General features: G+C 48.2%; 2 protein-coding genes across 2 annotated transcripts in view; both read left to right on the forward strand.

The window, feature by feature from the left end:
- Positions 1-436: 436 nt before the first annotated feature.
- On the forward strand, positions 437-11,967 carry MYD88 (MYD88 innate immune signal transduction adaptor). The gene is made up of 5 exons (XM_048316943.1): positions 437-1,317; positions 4,733-4,864; positions 6,495-6,675; positions 7,205-7,296; positions 8,871-11,967. Exons 1-5 carry the CDS (start codon positions 963-965, stop codon positions 9,023-9,025), a joined length of 915 nt encoding a protein of 304 aa, XP_048172900.1. The 5' UTR covers positions 437-962; the 3' UTR covers positions 9,026-11,967.
- Positions 11,968-21,780: 9,813 nt separating this feature from the next.
- Positions 21,781-24,157, forward strand: part of OXSR1 (oxidative stress responsive kinase 1) — an 83,517-nt gene continuing 81,140 nt past the window's right edge. Inside the window, exon 1 of the mRNA XM_048317884.1 lies at positions 21,781-21,988. Within this exon, the coding sequence (XP_048173841.1) occupies positions 21,919-21,988 (70 nt within the window). The 5' untranslated portion in view covers positions 21,781-21,918. The remainder of the gene's footprint in view (positions 21,989-24,157) is intronic.

Consider the following 24,157-nt stretch of genomic DNA (forward strand, 5'->3'; position numbering starts at 1 on the left):
ATGAACTGACATTGAATACAAGAGCAAGTTGTTCAGCCAAAAGCAGACAAACAGAGTGATTTTGAACACACACCCTGTCAGAGCCACATTAATATTTCCCCTTTTTGTTGTATTAGGGGGCTGGGCAGGGATGTAGCCATCAGGGGGTGATTTGAGCGAGAATAGAGTGAAACAGCCTTAGTGACAGCACTGTTCTCTCTGGCATAAGTGTCTCCTGACACACAGTACAGATCTCTGTCCAGGCCACTCCAGAACTACATTTGGACAAGGCCCAGCAGGAGCATCACAGAATCAGTTAGATTGGAAAAGTCCTCTGAGATCGAGTCCAACCCGTGACCCAACACCACCTTGTCAACTGACTGTGGCACTGAGTGCCACGTCCAGTCTTTCCTTAAACACCTCCAGGGACAGTGACTCCACCACCTCTCTGGGGAAGCCCATTCCAATGTAGTCACTCTTTCAGTGAGGAAATTCTTCCTGATGTCCAACCTAAACTTCCCCGGCACAGTTTAAGACTCTGTCATCTTGTCCTGTCATTTATTGCCTGAGAGAAGAGGCCGATGTGCACCTGGCTACACCCTCCTGACAGGAGGGAGTTTTAGAGAGTGATAACGTGTCCCCTGGGCTTCCTTTTCTCCAGACTGAACACCCCCAGCTCCCTCGGCCGCTCCTCACAGGACTTGTGCTCCGGACCCTTCCCCAGCTCCGTTCCCTTCTCTGGACCCGCTCCAGCCCGTCAATGCCCTTCCTGACTTGAGCGCAGAGCCGGACACAGCACTCGAGGTGCCGAGCACAGGGGAAGCATCGCTTCGCTGGTCCTGCCGGCCGCACTACCCCCATGCCGCCCGTCCGGCCCCGCACGCTGAGGGCGGGCGGAGACGGCGCCGCGGGGGCGGTGGAGAGGCGGGGCGAGCCGTGAAGCGAAAGTGCCGGGAAGGGGAAGTTCGGAGCGCGGCCCGGTCATGGCCACGGCCCCATCGGACCCCGTTCGCAGCTGCAGCCCCAGCCCCAGCCCCGTCCCGCCGCTGGACCTGCACGCCGTGCCCATGGTAGCGCTGAACTACGGCGTCCGCCGCCGCCTCGGGCTCTACCTCAACCCGCGGGCGGCCGTGGCCGCGGACTGGACGGCGCTGGCGGAGGCGCTGGGATGCAGCTTCCTGGAGATCCGGCGGCTGGAGGGGCTGCCCGACCCCACGGCCACGCTGCTGGAGGAATGGCCGGGACGCTGCCCCGGCGGGGCCACTGTGGGGCAGCTCCTCGATGTGCTGCGCCGCTTGGGTCGCGACGATATTCTGACGGACCTGGCCGGCAGCGTGGGTGAGGCGCTGGGGACGGGGGGAGCTGGGATAGCCCGGGGAATCCCGGCGCTGCTACGGGAGCCTGCCTTCGGTGCTGCTTCCTTGATGCCTGGGGAGGGACGGGATGCTGTTCGTGTCGGTCTTTGCTGCTCTGTCCGTGTAGGTGATGTTAAAAAAAAATCCTTCTCAAGAAGAAAAGCCCTTTCCAGATTATGGAGTGACATCCTCGGTGTTCTCACGATGGCCACAAAGATGCTCCAAAGGCTGGAGCACCTGTGCTATGGAGACAGGCTGAGAGAGCTGGGGGTGTTCTTGGAGAAGAGAAGGCTCCAGGGAGACCTTAGAGCCCCTTCCAGTGCCTGAAGGGGGCTTATAAAAACTGGGAGAGGGACTTGTTTGCATGGGCAGATAGTGATAGGATAAAGGGGAATGGTTTTAAACTAAAAGAGGAGAGATTTACATTAGATATTAGGAGATTAGATATTAGATAAGAGATTAGGAAGAAATTCTTCCTAGTGAGGGTGGTGAGACAATGGAACAGGTTGCCCAGAGAAGCTGTGGCTGCCCCATCCCTGGAAGCGTTCAAGACCAGGTTGGACGGGGCTTGTGGAGCAACCTGGGATAGTGGAAGGTGTCCCTGCCCGTGGCAGGGGGTCAGAATGAGATGACCTGTAAGGTACTTTCCAACCCAAACCGTTCTGTGATTCACAGGAGTTTCACCTGGCTTCCAGGAGAGAAGTGTGTGGTGTTCCTGCTAACCGTGAGCCCTGCAAAGTGACCTGGAGCCCTGTCTTATCCCAAACCGTCAATAAAAAAGTTTCTGTGTGTCAAAAGATGCTTTTGGCCAGGTTAGCCAGGAGACAGATTGCACTGACACCAGACAATGTGAAAATTACGATGTGTGGATAAAGTGTGATAGGAAGATGTTTGCTGGGGGAGATGAGAGATGTGTGGAACTGGATAATGTCAGGGAAAAAAATTCCATGCAAACTGAAAAAGTTGAGACAGGTCAATGAGAAGAAAAAAGGTCCTTGAGCTGTTCTGATAATTTTTTAGGCTCTTTATATTCTTTATGATCAGAGAAATTCAGAGGGAACCCAGCTGTCATCAGAATGGAAATTTTTTTGCCAAAGGATTTCCAAAGCCAGAGAATTCCCTGAAGGCCTGTGTTGTATAATAGAGCTTACTGCGTTAGCGATGAGGAAGTAATAAATTTCATTTCCTGTTACTCACGGAGGTAAAGGAAGATGTAGAAATCCATTTCTGTAGAGAGCCTGACCAAGAAGCGATGGAGGACTTCCCTTTGTTCTTGTGGTTCTTCCTATTTAAGATCAAAGTCTGAAAGCCAGGTTTTGGGAAAGACAAAAGCATCAGCGTGCTTTATGATCCGCTGATCAGAGGTTCCGAGTAAATTTGGGGGAGCTTCTAGCTGTGGAAAAGATCTGGGGCTTCACAAGATGTTGAGATCACCTAGGCTGCTTCTGGCCCTGAGCTCAGGACCTGTCCCACTGGAAGGGAGTGTGGTGGGTGGGCTTTTTCAGACCTGGAATAGACTCCAGCAGGAGTGGGAGGAGCCTGGGCTGCAGGAAAATCACAAGTTTTTCCCAGAGTTGGGTCACGCTGATAAAGAGGAGACAGGTAAATTCTTGGAAGGGGGGCCCACTAAGGGCTGATCAACAAAAATACTGTCTGTGGCTCAGGAGATTGCTTAACTGTGAATAGTCCAAAAGATAGATTACAAAAATAGATTGTAGATTATACCTAAAAGATAGATTTTAGGGACATACTTATATATTTTAGGGAAATATCTCTGCAAGCTTATTTTATTCTTATATTCCCCCCTAGACACCTGGTTTTGTGCAGTGCTTGAGACAGGATGAGGCTTGGGGCAGATGGACCCTCAGCCTGACCAGTGTGACTGTTCCACTTCATTATTTTTGGCTGAGGATTGCACTGAGGGCCTGTGACCTGTTGCTGGTGCTGCGAGCTCTTGCAGAAGTCAGAGATATTTACACTTGGAAAGGAAAGGAATGGTTTCATGTACTCTTGTGCACAGTATTTCCTGATGCCAGGGGCATCTTTGTGTACAACTGGGCCTCCTGCAGACCTGCTCAGGCCAGGTTGTGTTACAGGAGGACTCACTGGGCTCCCACCAGAATCCTGCACTTCCAAGGGGTCGTTTACTCTGCTGTTGCACCAGTGAGCTCTGCAGCTGTGCCAGCTGAACCCTCTGAGTGATCAGTACTTTCCTGATTAACACTTGTTGGTTTTGTTTTTTTTTTTTTTTTTAATCTTAGGTAAAGGCAAAGGCTCTCGGGGGTTTTCATCTTTTTCTTAATTCCTGATTTCAAATCTCCTTTTATTTTCAGTTCTTCTGTAATTGCAGTGTAGCAGAGGCTGCAGAGTTTCTTGTCACTTCCCCAAAGACTTCATATTTAGATGTATAATTTATTTTTAAACCAAGTCTGTTTGTAATAGATCTGTGCCCATCACTGACCTGATTGGGAAGCTCACAGCAGTGACTGTGACGGGTCTTTGCCCATCAGTTATCTCAGAGTGGGGTACACATCTACTCTGCCTAGGATAAGAGGGTCCCTATTGCTCAACAACATAAAAGCTGCTTTAGGAGCTCCTTAACATTTTACGTGGTCCTGCTGTATGTGGTGAGTGTGGATAGTCAGTGTCACCTGCAGTTGTCCTGGCTGGCAAAGGCTGGGAGCGTGAATCAGCTCCTGTGTGTCTACAGACAATTGCTAAGGCTGGAAAAGGCCTCCAGGATCATTAACCCAGCACTGCCAAGGCCGCCTCTAAACCATGTCCGCAAGTGCCACATCTACACATCTTTTAAATTCCTCGAGGGATGTTGACTCCACCATTGCCCTGGGCAGCCTGTTCAATGCCTGACCACCCTTTCAGTGAAGAATTGTTCCCTAATATCCAATCTAAACCTGCCCTGGTACAACCTGAGGCCATTTCCTCTTGTCTTATGGCTTTTTACATGGGCATAAGGACCAACACCATGAAAACCTCTAATTGGAAATCCTCCCCAACTATTTTGTGATTTCAAATACTCCAAAGTGCAGAACAGTGAGAGCAGACAGCAGAGTTGGGACCTGCTCTGTACCTTATGCCTGCTGTTAAAGGTGTACTGGGATATAGTAGCACTAAGGGGAGGAGGAGGAGTAAAACAAGTAGAAGAAAGTACTTCTCTAAAAATCAAGAGTGATTTTCAGGAATTAATTGCTAGAGGAGGTGGTGGAGGCAGCATCAAGAGGTTCAGAAAGAGGTGAGAGAAATTCTACATACCAAAAAAACCAGACAGGGTTTCCCTCTAGCATCCCTGATCCATGAAATAGCTATTCCTGTTTTAATGAACTCCAGCAGTGTAAACCCACATCACAGAAGCCTCTTGCCCTGGTTGTGTGTTTTTGCAGAGGAGGACTGTAAGAAGTACTTGCAGAGGAAGCAGGAAGAGGCTAACCAGCCTCTCCAAGTGCCAGCAGTGGACAGCAGCATGCCGAAGACATCGGAACTGATGGGCATCACCATCAGGGATGATCCATATGGTAAGAGCCCATGCTTCCATGGTTGCCTGATACCTCATGTTGGAATCGCCTTCCCCATGGGAAGTGTGGAAAACCTTTTTTTTGCTTTTATTATTCCCACAACTTTTCATAACCCAGGCCAGAATGCTTTAGCTGGCAGTCACTGGGCATCTTCATTTTTTCTGTTTCTTTTGAGCACAGAGGGAAAGCAACCCTGGGGAACACTTCACCCAGGAACAGGCTGCCACAGAGCCACTGGACACACATGGGAGGAGACTTCCCAGAAATATGTCCCTTAGCCCAGCCTGGTCCAGAGCAGCAGCTGCTGAAACCTCAGGGGGTGGGAGTCCAGGGGAAAGAATGTCAGAGGTGGTTTCCCTGCCCTGTCTTTGGCAGGTGGAACCACCTTGAATGAAAAGGAAGTGGGTTTGAGGTAGGACTGGGTGTGCAGTGGGTGGAGAGAGGAAACGAGTTCTGTGTGTGTGCAGCCCTGCATGTGCAGCCACGTGTGCATACATGTGTGCTGGCCAGTCTGACTTTGGGTGGCCACCTTTGCTGCATGTGTGGACATCACTAACCCTCCTCAAAAGTCCACTGACAAATATTCTGGTGTTTGTACACAGCAGCTTTGCCTGACGTGACCCCCAAGTTAGCGCCGTGCCCCTGCAGCAGTACCCTCAGTTTGACTGACCTGGCAGACATTCCCCTTCTGCTTCACTGGATGCTTCCTGGGTTGGATCTGCCTGCTGGGTTGATACTTTCCTCAGCAGCTTTTAGAGCCTGACCTATTTTTTCACTGTGGTAGGCTTTAACCGGCATAAAAAATTGAATATATCTGTAGTGACACTGATATGGAAAAAAAAATAACACAGTTGGAAACTATCCAGCAGTATTAAAGCACTTAATTATGAGAGACATTGCCCTTAAAATGCAGCACTTTAATATTTGGATAACTGCTAAATAAACAAGAGCTGCCAGCCATTAATGTAATTAGAAAACAGGCCCATTAGGATATGACTTCAGGTACCCAGGTTTGACATCTTAGCTGTAAAAATGACAGGTCCCAAATTTCAAGGCTCACCCCATAGCTCCAGGGACAGCAGATGGCAGGACACTGCTGGATGAGGAAGTGTTTTGGTTGGGAAGTTTGAATCTCTGTGACCTGAACTAGAGAAAAAGAACCCAGAGCCATGAGGGTATTTTAGATGTGAAACTCTCAGTGAAATCCCAGAGTGTTGGGTCTCTGAGTTGCATGTCTTGGGGTACTCTGCTCCCTCCAGCTCTTCCCAGACTCCCTGTGGCTGGATGGTATTGCCTCCACAAATTTTGCCTGTCTGCATCTCAGCTCCCTTTCCCTGACCCCTGCCAGGCAACGTGGGGAAGTAGCCTGGCCAGTGAAAGCAGTCAGGGCAGTGATGTGTGTTACCTCCTGCCAGCCCTGTTAAGGACTGGAGTCTGGGCTGAAGGGCAGCTCATCTAATAAAATGCTAAATTACCTTTGCATTTTTGCATTAACTTTGCAAGTTTGGCCAGAGCTTTTCTGTCAGACTCCTAATTCTGAGTTAAAGTCTGTGGGAGCTCTTGAAAGTTCACTACAGAAGTGAACTTCATTTATAGTAGAAGATGACAGCTACATTTTTAATGGTTTCAGGGAATGGAACAGAGATATTTGATGCCTTCATCTGCTACTGTCAGAAAGACCTCCAGTTTGTCCAGGAGATGATCAGGGAGCTGGAGCAAACAGAGTTCAAACTGAAGCTCTGTGTATTTGATCGGGATGTCTTGCCAGGAACCTGTGTGTGGTCCATCAGCGGAGAGCTTATAGAGAGGAGGTAAGTGAACCGTGGCTGTTGGGGCCAGCTGTGAGTGTAGTGGAACATTACATTCATTTTACAGTGATGTCTGTAGTGTGGTGCCAGTGAAACAGAAAAAATCCACAAGGATGTCTTCATGGGGTTTGTTTTATGCTCTTGTCTGAAGAAGGACAACTCAGGCGTTCCCCAATGTGTCCCTTCATTGTGTTCACGAGGAAGGTGCCACTGTGGTGACGCTACTTACGTTCAATGGCTTTTCTTTGCCTTGTGTGTCTTATACAGACACAGGATCACATAAAGGTTACACAGACAGTCTGGACTTACTGTTTTCTCACTTCTTGGTATATGAGTGTTTATCTGTAATCAGGTTTTTCTGTGTAACATCACTGTATCTGTCAGTTGTTCCTGCTCTGCAGTTAATTCCTGCTGGAACACAGCCAGGTCCTTCTCCACTAGAGCAATTCAGAGCAGTACATGCTTCTATTTGTGGGAATGAGAACCATCTCCTTTGACATTTTATTTTTTCCCTCCCCTGCTTCATCTCCAGGTGCCGGAGGATGGTGGTTGTCGTTTCAGATGACTACCTGGAAAGCAATGAGTGTGATTTCCAGACCAAATTTGCTCTTAGTCTTTCCCCAGGTAAGGTCACACAAATATCCCATTTACAATTGCACATTATCATTTTTATTACAGTGACATCTAAAGCTTCAGCTGACGCCAGTGGGCACTGTACCACTGGAACTAACAGGGGCTTCATAACTTGTTTGTGCAGGCAGGGGCTTGGGCTCAGTCCCTTGCCCTGCTCTTGACCTTCCTCACGTGGCCGTGAGCGAGAAGCTGCCTGTGCTGCACTGCTCCAGCTGTCGGTGGGATAATGCTGCCTGCTCCAGAAATGTCAGAGCTGCATGTCAGGCTTGTGAAGGGCTTCCAGATCCATACAGGAAAATTTGCTGCTAAAGAGACAAGTAGTATAATAAATCCAGGATGTGAGTAAAGCTGGGAATTAGGTGACAGGTAATGAACGTGCAGATTTCAAGGGCAGGCTGGGTGGGGCTCTGAGCAACTGGGTCTAGTGGAAAGTGTCCCTGCCTATAGCAGGGGGGTTGGAACTACATGATCTTTAAGGCCCATTCCAACCCAACCCATTCTATTCTATGATTCTTGTAGAGATCCCTGTGGATAGGTAAACAAAATATGGAATGAATGTTCAACTTGGTTGGGAAATTTTTTACATATTTTGTTCTGAATTGAAAAGCCACCAATTTACTTCTGCTGAGTCTGTTCTGATTGCTCTTCTCTAGCCACTAGTTGTTCTACAGTTGTCTGTGTTGCTGGGGAGTAAGTGCAGCCCAGCCTAATAGTACAGAGGATCTGTAGAATTGGGAAGAGTATCTGGATGTAAAGTCTTTTCTAGAGGCATCTGACATGATATTATAAATGACATGCCAGAGGTTAGGCTGGAAGCTGGTGGCAGAGACAGGAATTCACTTCATCTTCCTTGACACACTAATTTCATATGATATCACTTAATCCATTGAACACCCCCAGGACATTGTATCAGCCCCCAGTCATCAAGATTTGTAGAAAAGTCCTTTTAGTTCCTCACCAGTTTCTTGTGGGCATTACACCTTCCATTAGAACAGGAAAAGTTCTAATGTATGGAATGACCTGAGCTCTGCCAATGAGAACAGGGGTGGAAGTACAGGCTTAGAGAAGTCACAGCATTAGCTGTTTGTGTGGGGTGTTACTAATGCACAGCAGGGTTTGGTTACAGGCTCTGGGAGCTCCATGCATTACTCCAGCATCTGCTGCAGTTATGAAATCTTGGTTATTTGTCTCATCCCAGTCTCAGTTCATCACTTGTGCTGGGCACAGTGCAGGTGGTGGCAGGTGTCCCTGTGGAGAAATTCCTCTGTAGAAGAGCTGCTCCTTCAAGCAGCAGCAGTCACAGGGAGGGTATTCTCATCTCGTGGTGTCTCAAAACCAGCAGTGCATGTTAGCAGGGGGATTTGTCAGGGAACATCTGCAGCCTGAGTAATTCAGGATTCAGACACTTCCTCTCCAGGGTGAGAGTTGGTTGCAATATACTCAGGTGATGCACAATCAGGAGCAAACCTGGATCTTGTGATGTGTGTGCTGTGGTGGGGAGGGAGTGGGTGCGTGATCTGCCTGTGACTCTGTGTAACCCTCTGCCTGTGTGACCTCTCTTTCAGGTGCTCGTCACAAACGGCTGATTCCAGTCAAGTACAAATCCATGAAGAACGAGTTTCCGAGTATCTTACGGTTCATTACGATTTGTGACTACACCAATCCTTGCACCAAAAAATGGTTCTGGACGAGACTGGCAAAATCCCTCATGCTGCCCTGATGCAAAGTCCTGAGAGCTGGGTGCTCTTGTAACCTGTCCTGGCTATGCCTTCGGACCAGGGGTGTCATTGACACAGGGTCTTCCACCACTTCAGAACCTGGATCTTTGCTTGGAGCCTGTGACTGGGAACAAAGAACTTTCTCCAACACTCCTTCACAACTCCGAGGGGAAATAAAGCAACTCTGTGGGTGTTCCAGGTTAAGTCAGTGAGCAGCAGCATCCAGCATCTGTGGAGTAAGCACTTTCACTAAAAATACTGAAAATACACATTTAAAGAGTGTCTGATACAGGAAGACTCTGTTGCAAGCATTAGCAAGACCTCAGAGCCTCAAACTGCAGGCTTTGTCAATGTTTTAAAAGCTACAGTAACATCGAGGCTTGGTGGGAATTGTACCACGTTGGACAGGTCTGTCTCTCTTCAGGTTACATTTGATTCAGTGACCTTATACCAGCATTTAATATTCCCAGATATTACTAAATTTTTACTTCTCCTTCAGGAGAAATTCAGTCTTAAAATACATCTTTTCAGTGACTGTCCTTACTACACAAATCAGGGCCTGCTGTTGCTCATTGACTTGACCGAGGTCTGCACCTAAGTGGGTCCGGATCTTAAATTCTTTCACCTTTAAAAGCCTTCCTAAACATAGCAGCTTTTGGGATGCCTCAGAGGCACAGGGCTAAACACTGAATAAGGAGTGTATTAAATTGACATTTGGGCTGTTTAAAATATGGAGGCGAATGTTATATTAATAGGAAAGAGCCTAATTTAATTAACTGCCACAATAATTACTGTATTTCTGTGACTAAGGCTCGGGGCAACGTCAAGACTGCTCTGCTTGTTAGACTTGGCCTTGAATCCTGCCCGTGACTAGTGGATCTCATCAGTGCTCCAGGGTGGAGGTCAGGAGTTCTGCCCAAAGGAGTGTTTAAAGTGATCCACTGGTGTATTAAACAGATTATCAGTAAATATTTACTTTTTAAATTGGGGAAGAGAGGAATCCTGCTTATGTGTCCGCAGTTGCTTGAACTCTGCCCTTTTGTACATTACTTCAGCCACTGACTCATGTTGATTTTACAGCTTAATGTTTTACTAGTTTACATTTTTAGGGTTGCATCTGGATGTGATTTTTTTTTTTTCAATTTTAGTTTTGTTTTAAAGCATTACCAGGGCTGAAGCACAGACAGAAATGTGCTCCCGCCCCTCCCTCATGCTCCCTGTCAGTGAATGATCCCTTACCAGGGATGCTGCCAAATCCTGTCCAGGTGCTGCTGCTGGTTCCTCCCGGCTGACAGCAGCAGCCCTTGACCTGAGCATGGTGAAGCTCTTTCAGGCACATCGCGTTGGCAGTGGGAGCCATTTGTGGATAGACCCATGAGCTGGGTGTTTGTTCTACAAAAATAACTGCTGCCATCGTGCCAAGGTGACATTTGCACCTTCATGTCTTGCTAGAATAAGTGAGAAGTCTGTGGGCACGGGAGGAGGAACATTAAGTTGATGAGGGGTTTCTGAATAGTTTGTCTTCATGTCCTATTGCCCTGGGGCCTCTCCTGCAGAAGTGGAGACAGCTGCTTGCCTCGGGCTTTCTGCATAATCATTAAATGTTAATTATAGAAGAGCTTCACAAGGCTGCTTGATCCCCAGGCGCTCGGAGGGCTCGGTGAATTCTCATACTCTGGAGAGTCTATAAACATCAATTATGGGTCATTACTCGCAGGACCGAACCAGATTCCTCCTGCCTGGAGAGCTGGAAAGGCTCTGGTGGCTCGTTCAGGGGGAGCTGAGGCAGAGGAGCCCGTGCTCTGGACGCTAGAGGGAGGCCATGGCCCACGCTGGCACCCTGCGAGGGAATTGCGGGTGGAATGGGGAGACACGGTCGGGATGGTCCAGCAGGGCACTGACCCCTGTCTGGTATGGTAAAAAGACAAGTGGGGTCTCTTCTCCCCCTCGCTCCCCTTCTGAGCAAGGTACACCAAAAACAGCGAGAATTTTGGCAGTTTGAACCTCGTGCGATGTCTTCTGAGTCCTGATGGTTTGGGACTTGGCGTGTTGCAAATGAGGGGAAAATAACAGCAGGAAAAATGATGATGTTTGTAATAGATGATTTGGTGATCGCCCAACAGGGAAGGTGCCGGTTCTGGATGGGAAAGCAAACGCAGGAGCTGAATTTCTAAATTTTCTGACTTCCAATAGATAAATGCCATATTCCAGTTAATGGTGAAAAATGTTGGGATCTTGTTACCACTCTGCTTGTGGTGCCCTGGCCCTTCTCTCTGCTTGGCTTGGATGCTGGGAAGGTCTTACTGTTATGGGTCTGTTGCTTTATTACAAGTTACTATTTATCTTACAGGCTAAAATAATTATTTTGGGGTAAAGTGAAGTAACAGCCCTAAAATATAAAATATACTTTAAATATGTATCCTCTTCTATGTAAACCCCAGAGTTCATGCACTTCTGACACTTTCATATCTTGTCACAATAACTTGAAGTGTGACATTGTGAATGATACAAAATGTAGTTGTTGTGAACCATTTGCCCATTTCAGTGGCATTTGGGGTTCTCCTGCCCTCTTTCATGCTCAGTGGAAGGTCAAAATTTTTGAAAACCTTTAAAAAAGAGATTTATAAAATTGGTGATGTTACAGGTTTTTTTCTATTTTGTCTCTGTCCCCCATTGAAATGGTCTTAGTTGAATCTGTTAGTGCCAAATCATTTATTTTTATATATAGACATATATTTATATTAATTTTGTGTCCTGATAAAAAGGGGGAAAGCATCTGTGTTTATAGGCATTCTGAAAATAGACAATGTGTCTGTTTTTCTCCTCAAAAACCCAAACTTTTGCTACTTGTGAAAACATTTTAAAATAAAGAATGAGAACCCAGCAGGCTGAATCTGCTTTGTGGGCATTGAAGAATAAAACTGTGTCTTGAAGTGTAAGTGAAGAATGATATGGGACAGTTCTTTATTTTCTTTTAAAATTTTGGCTTCGTAACTTCACCAGAGGGGGTGGTTGGCTGTGCCTGGGAGAGAGAGAAATAGAGTTATGTCATGCCAGGAGGAAAATTTATCAAGGAATTGTACTTCAGACACGTGGTTCCCCTCCAGGTCTTGTTTATGGGTTTGTGATCTGTGTTGCCATCCTGGATTTCTTCAGCCCTGGTGCCCATGAGGCTGGAGGGGATGGAGCCAGGGCTCTGCTGGGATGCTGCTCCTGTTCCACACCCTTTCTGGAGGCCCCAGCAGGGATTATTACAGCGCAGGGATCCGGGGGATTCTGCCAGCTTTATTTCCTTTGGCTCGCAGTCGTTCCCAGCCAGGGAAATAACTTACAAACCCAGCAGCTGTCGGGCCAAGGCCCTGCTACACGAAAAGACGAAGGATCACTGAATCACGGAAGGTTGGTTGGAAGGAATTCCTGGAGGTCAAGGCCGAGCTGCTTTTCCCAATGGGAGGGGCCATACACTAAGCCACTTGCAGGGCCACGTTCCCTATAGAGCATATGAAGTCGTGTCTCTGCTATGGCTGCTATGAACATATGGACAGTAGTGTGCAAACCATCCCTGGATACATTATTCTAGATGGAAACTGCTGGCAAGAGCAGCCTGCCAGGAGCGTTCCATTCCCTGGAAGTGCTGGCATCCCATCACTCCCAGTACATCTTCACACACTCCCCTGTTCCGTGGTTTGGAGCAGTTAATGATTCTTGCCCGTATTTGAGCCTGAGCTCTGATTCAGGTGGGGTTGAGGGGTCCAGCTGCAGTGGCTCTTTTTCAGCTGTCATTCCCCTTATACTGAAGAAATACTCCCAGTTTTACTTTGGTGCAAGAATGTTGGTGCCATTTCCTCATGTACTGGAGGACAGCATCTATCTGGTGAAACTGCTGCAGAATGTTCTTAGCTTTAAAAAGAGAGGGTGAGAGGTCAAGTATTGACCTCGATGGATCAAATTCCATCCTTCATTTTCACCAACGTGACAAGAGTTGTGTTACCATGAGGGAGGCAGTGCTTGGTCCAGAGGGCACATTTACCGGAATAACATTAGCAAGGGAAGAAAGTCTAATTATGCATAAAAAATAGCTGGAAAAATGTTGCTTGAACATCCTGGAAACAGATCTTAATAAGGCAATAAAAAACAAACCCCACAAGGTTCACACTGCTGGGAAACATGCTCATAAGGCTTATTAAAGAGCACCTCTGTCAGACCATTTGGGGCTTTACAACGTCCTGTGTACAAATATTTCGCTAAAGATAATTTTCTCTAGGTGTTACAACCATTTCCATATCCCCACTAGGACTTTGAGATGACTTTGAACCCAATCCAACCTCTTGATCAGCACTATCAAGCCCAGCCCTGGAAAAACTTGTTTATTTTGCAACAAAATCTGCAGTCAGGGGACTGAATAGTGTTGTATTCACTCTGAGGCTGTGCTGCTCTGCAAAAGGTTAATTAATTGAAGCTGTGTTTAAGTCTTAAGCAGTTTCAAAGTCTGACTTACAAACAATGCATTGTCTGTTCTGCAGCAGAACCCAGCTTAGCAGTGCCTTTCCTTCCTCCTGTTCCCAGTGATAAAGCTGCTCGTGCCATGGCAGAGGTCAGGGCTGTCCTTGCCCACCAGACAGCCTGATCCTTCTATCTCAGCTGGATAGATGGTTTCCACAAAGGCAGGGGATGCATCCCTGCCGTTCAGAGCATGAAGGTTGTATCAGCTGCACCTGGAGTTTCTCCTACCTCACAGCCAGTGGAGGGGTTTTGATTCCCATTTCCCCAATTCCTAGTCTTGCTTAGGGTGGGTTTTGGTGGGGATGGACTGGAAGGACGGAATGAACATATCTGTGTTAGCTCTGCAACACTTAACTATGGCTCTCTAAAAAAGGTTGCTTGCAACTTTTTCCTCCTCTTGTTTCCACACACCTTCCCACTGCCTTGGAGAGCGGGACAATGTGCAATGTGTCCAGCTGAGCCCAAGGACAGCACAGCTATTCCAGCCTGAGCTTCCAAGCTTCCCCTTCCCAGCAAACACGGAGAACCCCCAGTGAGGAAGCAGGTGGCAGATGGCTGGAGCACAGAGGCACTGGGAGGAGCATGCCAGCGTTTCCTCAACAGCCAAGCATCCAAACCCTTTCCTGGACCAGACAGATTTTGCACAGCTCTGTCCTTCCATGCATTCCCGCAGGGAAAGGGTGAAGCAGCATGTCTGGCTGGGTGCCAGCCTCCAGGGAAAGATGCCGTGGGTCCTGCTGGCTCCTAAGCGGAGTGGCTGCTCATTCACCTTTGCCAAGAGAGCAGGAGGGCTCTGCAGAGGAGGCAGGGGGTGACACAACGCAGGACCACGAGGAGAACCTTTGCTCCAACCCCAGTGAGAACGTGAAGGCTCAATGTTACCCATCTTCTCTGGTTTCATAATGAAATCCAAGTCATGAGGTGATAAAATAGGTCTTTATCCACTGTTTAGGATGCTAGTCAGGAACTCACAGGGAATATGTTCAGGCAAATGTGGGGTTACCATGAAGTGAACTTTCACAAAGTTTTTGCAGCATTTTTCTGGCTCTGATCTTCAGCTGTGTCTGCCTTCTGTCTGTGTCAGCAGAATGAGATGTATGAGCTGCAAGACCTGAGGTGTTTAACCGCTCATGTGCCAGTCTGTGGACTGTTGCCTCAGAAACAAATACCATTTAGGAGGGGAAAAACTGGGAAAACAAACCTGGAGTTCCACATGCTCTTCCCTGTCCCACTGGAGCCATGGCAGACCCTGCAGTCAGCTTTACAGCAACATTTTTTAAAGTATTCAGAAATCTGGGTGACTGATTTAAAACTACTGAATCATAGAAGATTTAGTGTTTGATTTTTGGCAGTACTTGGCAGAGACCCCCCAGCGAAATATACAGGGAAATGAGATTTCAAGTGCTTTCAGCAGAGGAATAAATTGGACATTGGCCTTAAAATATCTCTAAAAGCTTGCCCAGGTATGTAAAGACCATAATTTTTCAATATCACTAAAGGGCTTTTGAGATCTTTAGAAAGGCAAAGAAGAGAAGCATCACATTTTTTACTTTAAATCTATTTAGTCTTAAAATTAATATTCCCTGGTTTTCCTAACAGTTATTCTCCTGCCTCCTCGGTGCCTTCACCTCTCCTAGCACTGCACCTGGCATCTGCTCAGCTGGGTTGTGTTTTTGAGCATCAGGAGTGGAAGCTTTTCAGGTTCCCTCTCAGAATCTCGCCTCATCAGCATGCTGCTCTTGGCAGACGCGCTTGTCTTCAGCTCCAAGACATGCATATTGATCAGTCATTTCCTTTTGTTACCTTGCATCCTGCCATCGATTTTAATTGTTCCCTACTGAAGAGGAAACATTCAGTACACGTACTATTACCAACGATGAAATTTTTGCTTTCCACACCTTTTGCTAGGCGGTGCCTGCGCTCAGCTCTCCAGAGCTGTGGATCTCTCTCCCTCTCAGCCAGCAGCAATCTGCACAAATTATGCAGCAGTCAATTTGTGTCTATTAAATCAATTTCTGATTCTCTGTGACAGCTTTCCCTGCCACATGATTTCACACTTCAGAGGTTTGTTTCTGAGGTGCCATGTGGGTTTTTTCTTTTTCGAAGGAGTGGTGGTGGTAATCCATTTATTTTGCAGATACCTTACTCGTGTCTTTCCAGATCCTACTTCCTGCTGCTCTCCTTAAGGGACTTGTACAACTTCAAATGACTCCTAGCGAAGTCTCTCCTCTTGTGGCTCCTCTCTGGCTCCTCATCAGCCCACAGGGCTGTTCCTGGGCTGTTCCCTGGAGCTTCCTGCTGCTGAAGTGGAACAGCTTCTCCAAGACAAAGCTGCAGCTTGGTCCTGTACCTCCCACCCCTATGGTGCAAAATACCAAAGCTGGGAACTGCTGTCATTCATTAATTCCTCTCCTTCTTCCTTCCAAGATACCTTCCTAGATTGTTCCCATCTTTTAAAAACATTCCTGCACTCTCACAGGGCTTTCATTACAAATATTTCCTGAAGGCTCTGTGTGGAAGGGCCTTGGTCCCCTCCCACTCTCTCTGATACTAGGTTTTCCTTTAGATACACAAAAAGGATCCTATTTTTAGCAGCTAGCAGTCAATGGCACAGGAATTCATGAGTAGGGAGGAAAGGATGTGAACTATCCAAATATATTTTTTTTTCAAATGAGATCTCTTTACATTCCTATTGCCACAGCAATAAGCCATGAGTCACTGTTACGCTGAACTATTAGACCATTATTGTAAACTTATGTCACTAGAATCTGCTAATGTGAACTATAAACCTTGTCTGCCCTCTGCTTTGCTGGGTTTGAGAAGATACTGGCCAAGGATAAGAACAGTATTCCCTCACAAATTTTATTCCAGGCAACAAGAAGTGAATGAAATATTATTCAATCCTATCTTTCTATTCCTAGGGTGTCTCTTAAGAGAACTCCTCTTACTTCACTCTAATGTTACAAAAGAAGTTTTATTTGATTTCTTCAAGGTTTGCCAGATGTAAATTGGGGTCCAAGCACTCCCAGCTGAGAGAGTATCCATGCTGTACCATCTGGGAGCAGCAGCATCACCTCCAAACAGCTGCTTTCTGTGCTCAGTCCTGCCATGGCCAACCCTCCCTGCCACTTGCTGTTGCAGCAGAGAAGTCCCAAGTGTCCCTGGATACTCCAATTTCCTTCCAAGGGTCTCTCAGGGGTTATGTCCAGACTGAGTTTTTTTCTAGAAGAGTTTTGTTGAGTAATAAAATGTTGGAATGGTCTTAAATACACACACAAAGCTTTACATCATAGTACCAACAGTCCTTGGCCACCCTTCATCAGCTGCAGAAGAGTCAGGCCAGGTGTGTCCATTTGTCCATCAGGGTCTGGCTGCTTGCAGCAGGCTTATTTTGCACGTTCAAGAATCAGGGAAAATGCTCTGAAACACATTCTCATCCGCTGTCCTGGTCAGCTGCTTAGAAAATGCTTTATGATGGAGATTTACCCTCCACAGAAGAGGCCAGTGGGAAAACCTTTCTGTCCTCAGAAGCTGTGACATTCCCAGGGTGCAAAGAGGTACAGGCATGTGAAGTGTCTTTCATTGGCTTCTGTAAAGACAAAGAGGTATGAAGAAAGCATTATTGTAAACCAGAGCAGAGCAAGGGCTGATAATTAAATGGTAATTCAGGTATGTGGTAATCAAGATCTTGTTATAATTATTTCTCAAGCCTGGCATTGATTTTATATTAGATTGGAAGGAGGCAGCAAAGCTTTAATTTGTTACAGAGAGGGTTAAATGGCTTTCAATTTATGTACTAAAAAAATCACAAACTTAGCAGAAAAGAGTAAGAAGAAAAAAACTTGTCTTGGTCATAAACTCTTTGCTTGTTTCCTGGAGCTTAAAATCTGGGGGATATTTTCAATGGAGGAAGTAAGAGAGCAGCACAGAGTTTCTACTGAGAGGCAGAGTGTTGGGATGAGAAGTGTGTTTGAAGAGCAAAAGCCGATTTCAGTAAACACCCTGTGAGAACCAGAATTCACCTGTTAAAACCGGGCCTTCAGCTACTTGACTTCAAAGTGACCTCAGAGCTGAATTTAAAATGGCTCCGTGACGGGGTGGAGATACAGGGTAGCACACAGGATCACTTAGGAAAACCTGCCGGTGTGGTTTAGACTGGAATTTAGCTTGTGGTTTGAAAACAACTATTATTAAAAGCTTGCTCCAGTTGGAGGGTTTGAAATCACTGCTGCTTCCTCCACTGCAGGGTCCTCACCTCATTTCTCCAAACCCAAAGCAAAGCTGCCAGGAGAAACCCCTGGAGATCAAGTGCAGTGCCTGCCTTTGTTTGTTGGAGAGGAAACTGCCTTGTACTTAGTTAAGTAATCAGCCGCAGTTTGATAGAGTAAGGTCCCTTCAATAAACCTGGAAGCGTTTCCATGAAGAGAGAACAGCGGGCAAATTCTGCAGTGGAACAAGGTCAGGCACTCTGCTCGAGGACAGCGCCTTGCCCAGCTCTGAAGGCAATCAAACGGGCATTGTTGGGCTTCCCTCAGCCCAGGCCTGTACCAGGCAGCTCCACAGGCACATTACTGCCTTTGTTTGCACCAGCCCTGGGAGCCACTGCACTTCCACACAGAGGTTTATGGTGCCTTAAAGAGCCTTAAACCATAAACACGGCAACAAATGCCCTGGCTCTGAACACCACTGAACTGTGACAGCAAATGCCTCTGTGTGGCTTTGCTGAAAGAGCAACTTTGGCTTAAACTCTAACAAGAAGACAATTATATATCTGAGAGGCTGCATGACTAGAAAGATTAAATCTGCAGGGCCTCGATACACAAATGGGAGTTTAAATTAGTTTTCTATGACCCAAGTGTAAATGAAGTTAGTTTATGTTCACAACTGTGATGATGATCATAGAATCATAAAACAGTTTGGGTTGGAAGGGACGTTTAAAGGACATCTAGTCCAACCTCCCTGCAATGAGCAGGGACATTTTCAATGACATCAGGTTGCTCAGAGCCCCATCCAACCTGACCTTGAATATTTGCAGGAATGGGGCATTACCATTACCTCTCTGGGCAACCTGTGCCAGCGCCTCACCACCCTTGTGATAAAAAACTTCTTTCTGATATCTCATCTAAACTGACAATCCTTCAGTTTAAAGTCACTCCCCCTTGTCCCATTGCAACATGCCCTGCTAAAAAGTTTGTTCCCATTTTTATTACAGGCCCCCTTCAAGTACCAAAAAAACCCAGTAAGATCTCCCTTGAGCCTCCTCTTCTCCAGGCTGAACAAACCCAACTCCTCATAGCAGAGGTGCTCCAGCATCTTTGTGGCCTCCCCTGCACTTGCTCCAACAGGTCCATGTCCTTCCTGTGCTGGGACCCTGGAGCTGGATGCAGCACTGCAGGTGAGGTCTCACCAGAGTAGAGGAGAGGGGCAGAATCACCTCCCTTGACCTGCTGATAAAATCCATCCACCATCAAAGACCCTTTCCAGGTACTAAAGGTAGCAATGTCTGGACATCAGAATCACCAGTGTGTGCATTAAGCATCATTTTTACAATATTACATGGATGGAAAAACCAAGCAAAGAGCTGGATAGTGCCAGTAAGTTTCACTGAAACAATAAGTAGTTGGCCCAGAAATGCAGGAAACCATGTGCCTTCTGAGAAGGGGAGCATTTTGTGTGAGAGCATGCATTGTGTGCCTGGTGTACCAAGGCTTTGGCAGCGGAACACCAGCCCCAGGATATCAGTGAAATGCAGGAGTCAGGGGACAGCCTCCATTCTGCTGCAGAATCAATGGAGGAGGAGAGTCCTGCTTGCCCTGATCTGTGGTGTTTTACTGGAAGTCAAAAAAATTCAGGAAACCCAGCTCTGGAATTTTTTTTTCTCAGGGCATTTTTTTTTTTTTCTCAGGCTGCAGCCTTCCCACCTGAAAGATATCTGAAGTTTTTCCACTCTCAGTCTTCCCTAAAGCCTAGTCCAGAGTGGAGGTGGATACACCAGGAAGCTGCTTTTCCACTTCAGATTTCCACTAAAATTTCTTGTTATTACAACAGAGCACTTGATTCAGCAGCAGCACTTCACAGCTCTTTTATAAATAGAGGCACTGCCTCTGCCCTGAGGAGCTCACAGCCTACACGAGACAGGCGAAATACCGCAAATCAGGAAAAAGAGGATGAGCAGAAGCGATGAAAGAGGAGAAGGTACAGCTTGGAGGTCTGAAGTTGGCTAAGGAATAAAAGCTTTGTGGAATCCAGCTCCATGTTTTCATCCCTCACCAGACTCAGGCTGGAACAACCTACTGAATGAATGAGTGCAACAGCAACCCCTGACTTTTGAGAGACTCAAAATGCTGACTTCATTAAAAAAAAAAATGCAAAATTTATGAGACCTGGAGTCTCTGAGTGAATGAGAGATTTGGGTTTAAAAATATGGAAATGCATTTTTCACTGCAGAGCTGGAAAACTAAAATGTAGCACTCATCTCTCTATGCCCACGTGGCCACTAGTGGTCTTGCCAGTGCACATTTTAAATTTTAATTTTGATCAAAGCCTGTAGTTATTCTTAAAGAACAAGGCTCATTGTGGGCCTAATCCTGCCCCAGTGGTCTAAAGCAGTAAGTTTTAGCATTGCCTTCAGGAAGAGGATTTTCAGCCCAGAATAAGAGAATCCAAAAGATGGTTCTGGATTTAAAACTGCAGTGGTAAAATTAAGTGTATAAGTCTCTTTTTGTTGGTGGTGCCTGGCTCAGATCCATTTTTAACATGCTGTTAGCTATCAGAAATATGACACTGGCTACCCCGGTGCCTGCTCTAGGGGTAAAACCTGTTTTTAATTGCTATATAAACTCCTTTTATAACATGGTTAAAAGATCACAGAGATGGTTCCAAGCAGTAATTAAGGCCTATTTAGCAAATATTAAAAATTGCTCAGCAGGGGAATGTTTAACACAGACAAGCAGGAAAACAAACAGCTTTTCAGTTGGAGGTTCTGCCTTATGACAGTGTTGGAGTGCCTGCGCAGCAGCGAGCGAGATGGGGCTGTGGGGCTTTTTTGTGGGACACAGAAAAGAGTAGAAGCAAGGAGTTGGTGTCCTGCATTAGAGCTCAAGTGAAAGCACTGTGGTCAGACTATGCCTTTGGCAGTGGCCCTCCACAAAGCCTGGTTCACCAGAGGCATCTCAGGAATTTGTCTTAATAAACTAAAAATACATGTAACTGATGTTCTCTTTGACCCGCAGAAGAGCCTGCCATCAAGCCACAAGAAGAACAGTGATCAGCAAAGAAGGATGAAACCTGATACTGAGATTCCAAGTCGGTTCTCCTGATGGTTACTGTCCTGCACTGTAATAGTGAGATGCTGTTTTCTCTCTTTTTATGTTGGTGGAAAAAAAAATCCTCAAACTACAAGCAATTTAAATGTATATACATTAGACAGAAACATCAGCCTTTGTGGGTCCATGGTGCCACTCAGCCTTGTATTCCTCACTCTTTTTAATTTGTTTTCCTCAATGACCACCAGATGTACCTGAATGCATCCAGATAAAAAAGCTCCGGGTGCAAAGCCTTAAACCATAGGATGAGCGCACAGGACATCTCCATGAGGGCGTTGGACATATCCACGAACACTAGAACTGCAGCGTGGAGCGGAGAACTGCCCGTCCTCGGGGGCTGAGAGAATACCAGGCCTCCTGATGCCTCACACCCACACACTATTTTTAAACGCGGAATGTGCATCCCTGGAGCGCCTGGGCCGGGCTCCGCTGCCACCCGCAGGCTCCGGATCGCCTCACGGCAGGATCAGGCCCAGCCCCGCGGGCGCAGGGACCCGGGAAAGGCCGGCACATGATTGGCAGCCGCTCGACCAATAGAAGCAGCGGATCTGGCAGCGGGCAGCCAATCGTTGCCGCTCTTAAGCGGCACCCGCTCCCGCCCTGTGCTTGAGGGCGGGGACGATGTTTGCAGCCGCCATCTTGTGTGTGGCATCTCCGCCCTTTCCTTAAGGACTCCTCCTCCGCCCTTCTCTTTGGAATCCCTCCTTACCGGCCCGTCCCCTGAGGCCGGTGGTGATAACCGAGCAAACCGTGGCGTAGTCGCCTTGTGGTGGCGGGCAGGGAGTCGCCAAGCCACGCTCAAGATGGCGGCGGGCGGTTCCCCGCCGTGGCGGGCGGGGCGCACGCGGGTGACGTGCGGCGCTCCGGGCATGGGCAGGTGCAGGAGGTGGCGGCGGCCGGAGTTGGGCCGGCGGTAGCGGCGGGAGAGGAGGAGGCGGAGGAGGAGGGGGCTCGGGCTCGGCCAGGGTTCGGGGACAGCCGGGACACCGCAGCGCCTCCTCTCCGCTCCCTCGCCCCTCTGGGACGCTCCCCCTCGCGGCGCGGAGGGCGGCGGGCGCGGCGCGGCCATGGCCGAGGAGTCCAGCGCGCTGCCCTGGTCCATCAACAAGGATGACTACGAGCTGCAGGAGGTCATCGGTGAGCGGTCATCGGGGTTTGGGGGGGGAGGGGGGTGCAGGGTGCCTCCCGGATGTGGGGGTGTGAGTCGGCTGAGGGAAGGGGGGGTCCGACTCCCCTCAGCTGAGGGGAATCCTGTCACATACCCCGCAAAGGAGTGGGACTGTGTGGCTGCCCCCTCCTTCAGCCGTGTGAGGGTGTGGGAGGATCCGTTCCCCCACACTGAGCTGTGTGAGGGTCTGGGGGACCCCTCAGCTGAGGGGGGTTTGTCCCCCCGCTCTGATGGGTGTGAGGGTCGGGGTACCCCTCAGCTGGGAGGGGTCCCGTCGCACACACCCCGTCACGGACTGGGACTGTGTGACCACCCCCCCCCGCCCAGTTCTCCAGCCACGTAGGTAGGAAGGATGTGAGAGGATCTGTCCCCCCGCCTTGCGGGGAACTCTGAGGGGCGTGAGGGTCTGTGTGAGCCCCCTGCTGAGGCTGCTGCCCCTCCTCATCTGTGTGTGGGGCCCATGGAAGGTGATGTGGGTCTGCCCCATCCCAGGAGAGGATTGCGGTGGTCGCGGGGACACCTCCCTGGCAGGGGGGGCTCGTCCCTGGCCTCTGCCCTCACCTCTGGGCAGGGTCTGTGTCTCGTGTCGGGGTGAGCGGGACGGGGTACGCTTTCGGGGTGCTTTTCTTCCCATCACGGTGTGATCTGGATGTGCTGGAATGTGAGGTGGTCAGCGGGAGTGAACTCCAGAGCTTGCGTGGGCTCTCTCATTCTGGGGCACCCCCGTTCGTTTTGGGGCGATCACACCTCTCAGCAGTTTCGGAGCCCCGCGCTGCTTTGGTCCCTGCACGGAGGGCTTGGTAGAGCCGCCGAATGAGCCTTTTATCCTGGAATTTTGCTGCTGCCGTGCATTTTCATTCATTGTCCTTAGCTCGAGGCCCCAGCCCTTGCTCTCTCCATTAAACATTTTTTTTTTCCTTCTTCACTCTCTCTTGCCTTTAAACTGCCCAGTTGCCAAAGGCCTCCCGCTGTACTGATTTATTGGCTATCTCGACCATTTTGTTGGGGTGTGTTTGAGGGATATATTGCTCTAGGGCGAGTGTGTGACACATCAGAGGTGGTGCCACAGGTGACTCTAAGGTCAGTACCTCCCGTCTCACCCTCCGGAGGCACGGAATGAAGCAGGAGGTGGCTCCCGGCCAGAGGGTTTTAGGAAGGAGGTTAATTCTTTGAGTAATCTTTGTGGAGTGCTTTCATTTGAAGTTTCTAAATGACGTAGCACTGTCATGCCCAGGCTTTCCATCTCTGCCTCCTCGGGAGGCTTGTTTTCTGTTGAGGGCGGGAGAGTCTGTGAAAATGCTGTTTTAAGAGATTAAATTCTTAGCATTGTTTAAAAGTAGGAAGGAACTAAAGCTGTGGAGTGGGGGAAATCCTTCTGGAAATCCCTGTTGCTCTGTGGATCAGGCTTTGTCCTCTCCCTCTGCTCAGAGGGAGCAGCAGTGCTTTAGGAAGGAGACCAACTACCTGTAAAGACAGAGAAGATGTAATCCTCAGACCAACCCTTTAAATCTCCTGGAATATGTGCCCTGGGGAGGAGGATGTTTAGCCTCCCTGAGGAGCAGGAGATACAGGTGTGTGGGGTGGAAGGGGGAGAACATGCCACCCATTTCCTGGGGAAAGAGAACTGCATTTCTCTGTGTAGGAAATACTTCCTTTTCTTTTGAGAGCCTGCAAAGGGGTGCTTTGTGGTGGCACAAAGCAAGGATTTGGACCTGAGCAATCAAGGATAGGAGCGAATGCCTCTTTGTAACTGGGGAGCAGGGTGGGATGGGAACAAAAGGGAATGTAAATACACTTCTGCTCTTGGGAGAACTTGCTGCTGGAGACGCGCATCCCACAGCCTCAGAGTGTGAGGAGGAGCACAGACGTGTTGTCTCGTGTTAACTGACAGAACTTGGGGAGAAATCTGGAAAAAATGTTTAATTTCTTCTCTATCCCCTGTCCCTCTGCAAACTGAGTTTCTGGATGTCGCCTGCTCACTGAAAGGTTGTGTTGGCATTTTGGCATGTGATGGAGTGTACACTGAGATGTGTATATTGCAAACATATGGTTTCTCTTTTTAACTTTCCCGTCCCCCGCCCCCCCTTTACTCATTTCAAACACTGGTGTGTCTGCCAGCGGCCTGGATGGAGATGTGA

Source organism: Corvus hawaiiensis, chromosome 1 (assembly GCF_020740725.1).
Source record: "Corvus hawaiiensis isolate bCorHaw1 chromosome 1, bCorHaw1.pri.cur, whole genome shotgun sequence".
Taxonomy (NCBI): Eukaryota; Metazoa; Chordata; class Aves; order Passeriformes; family Corvidae; genus Corvus; species Corvus hawaiiensis.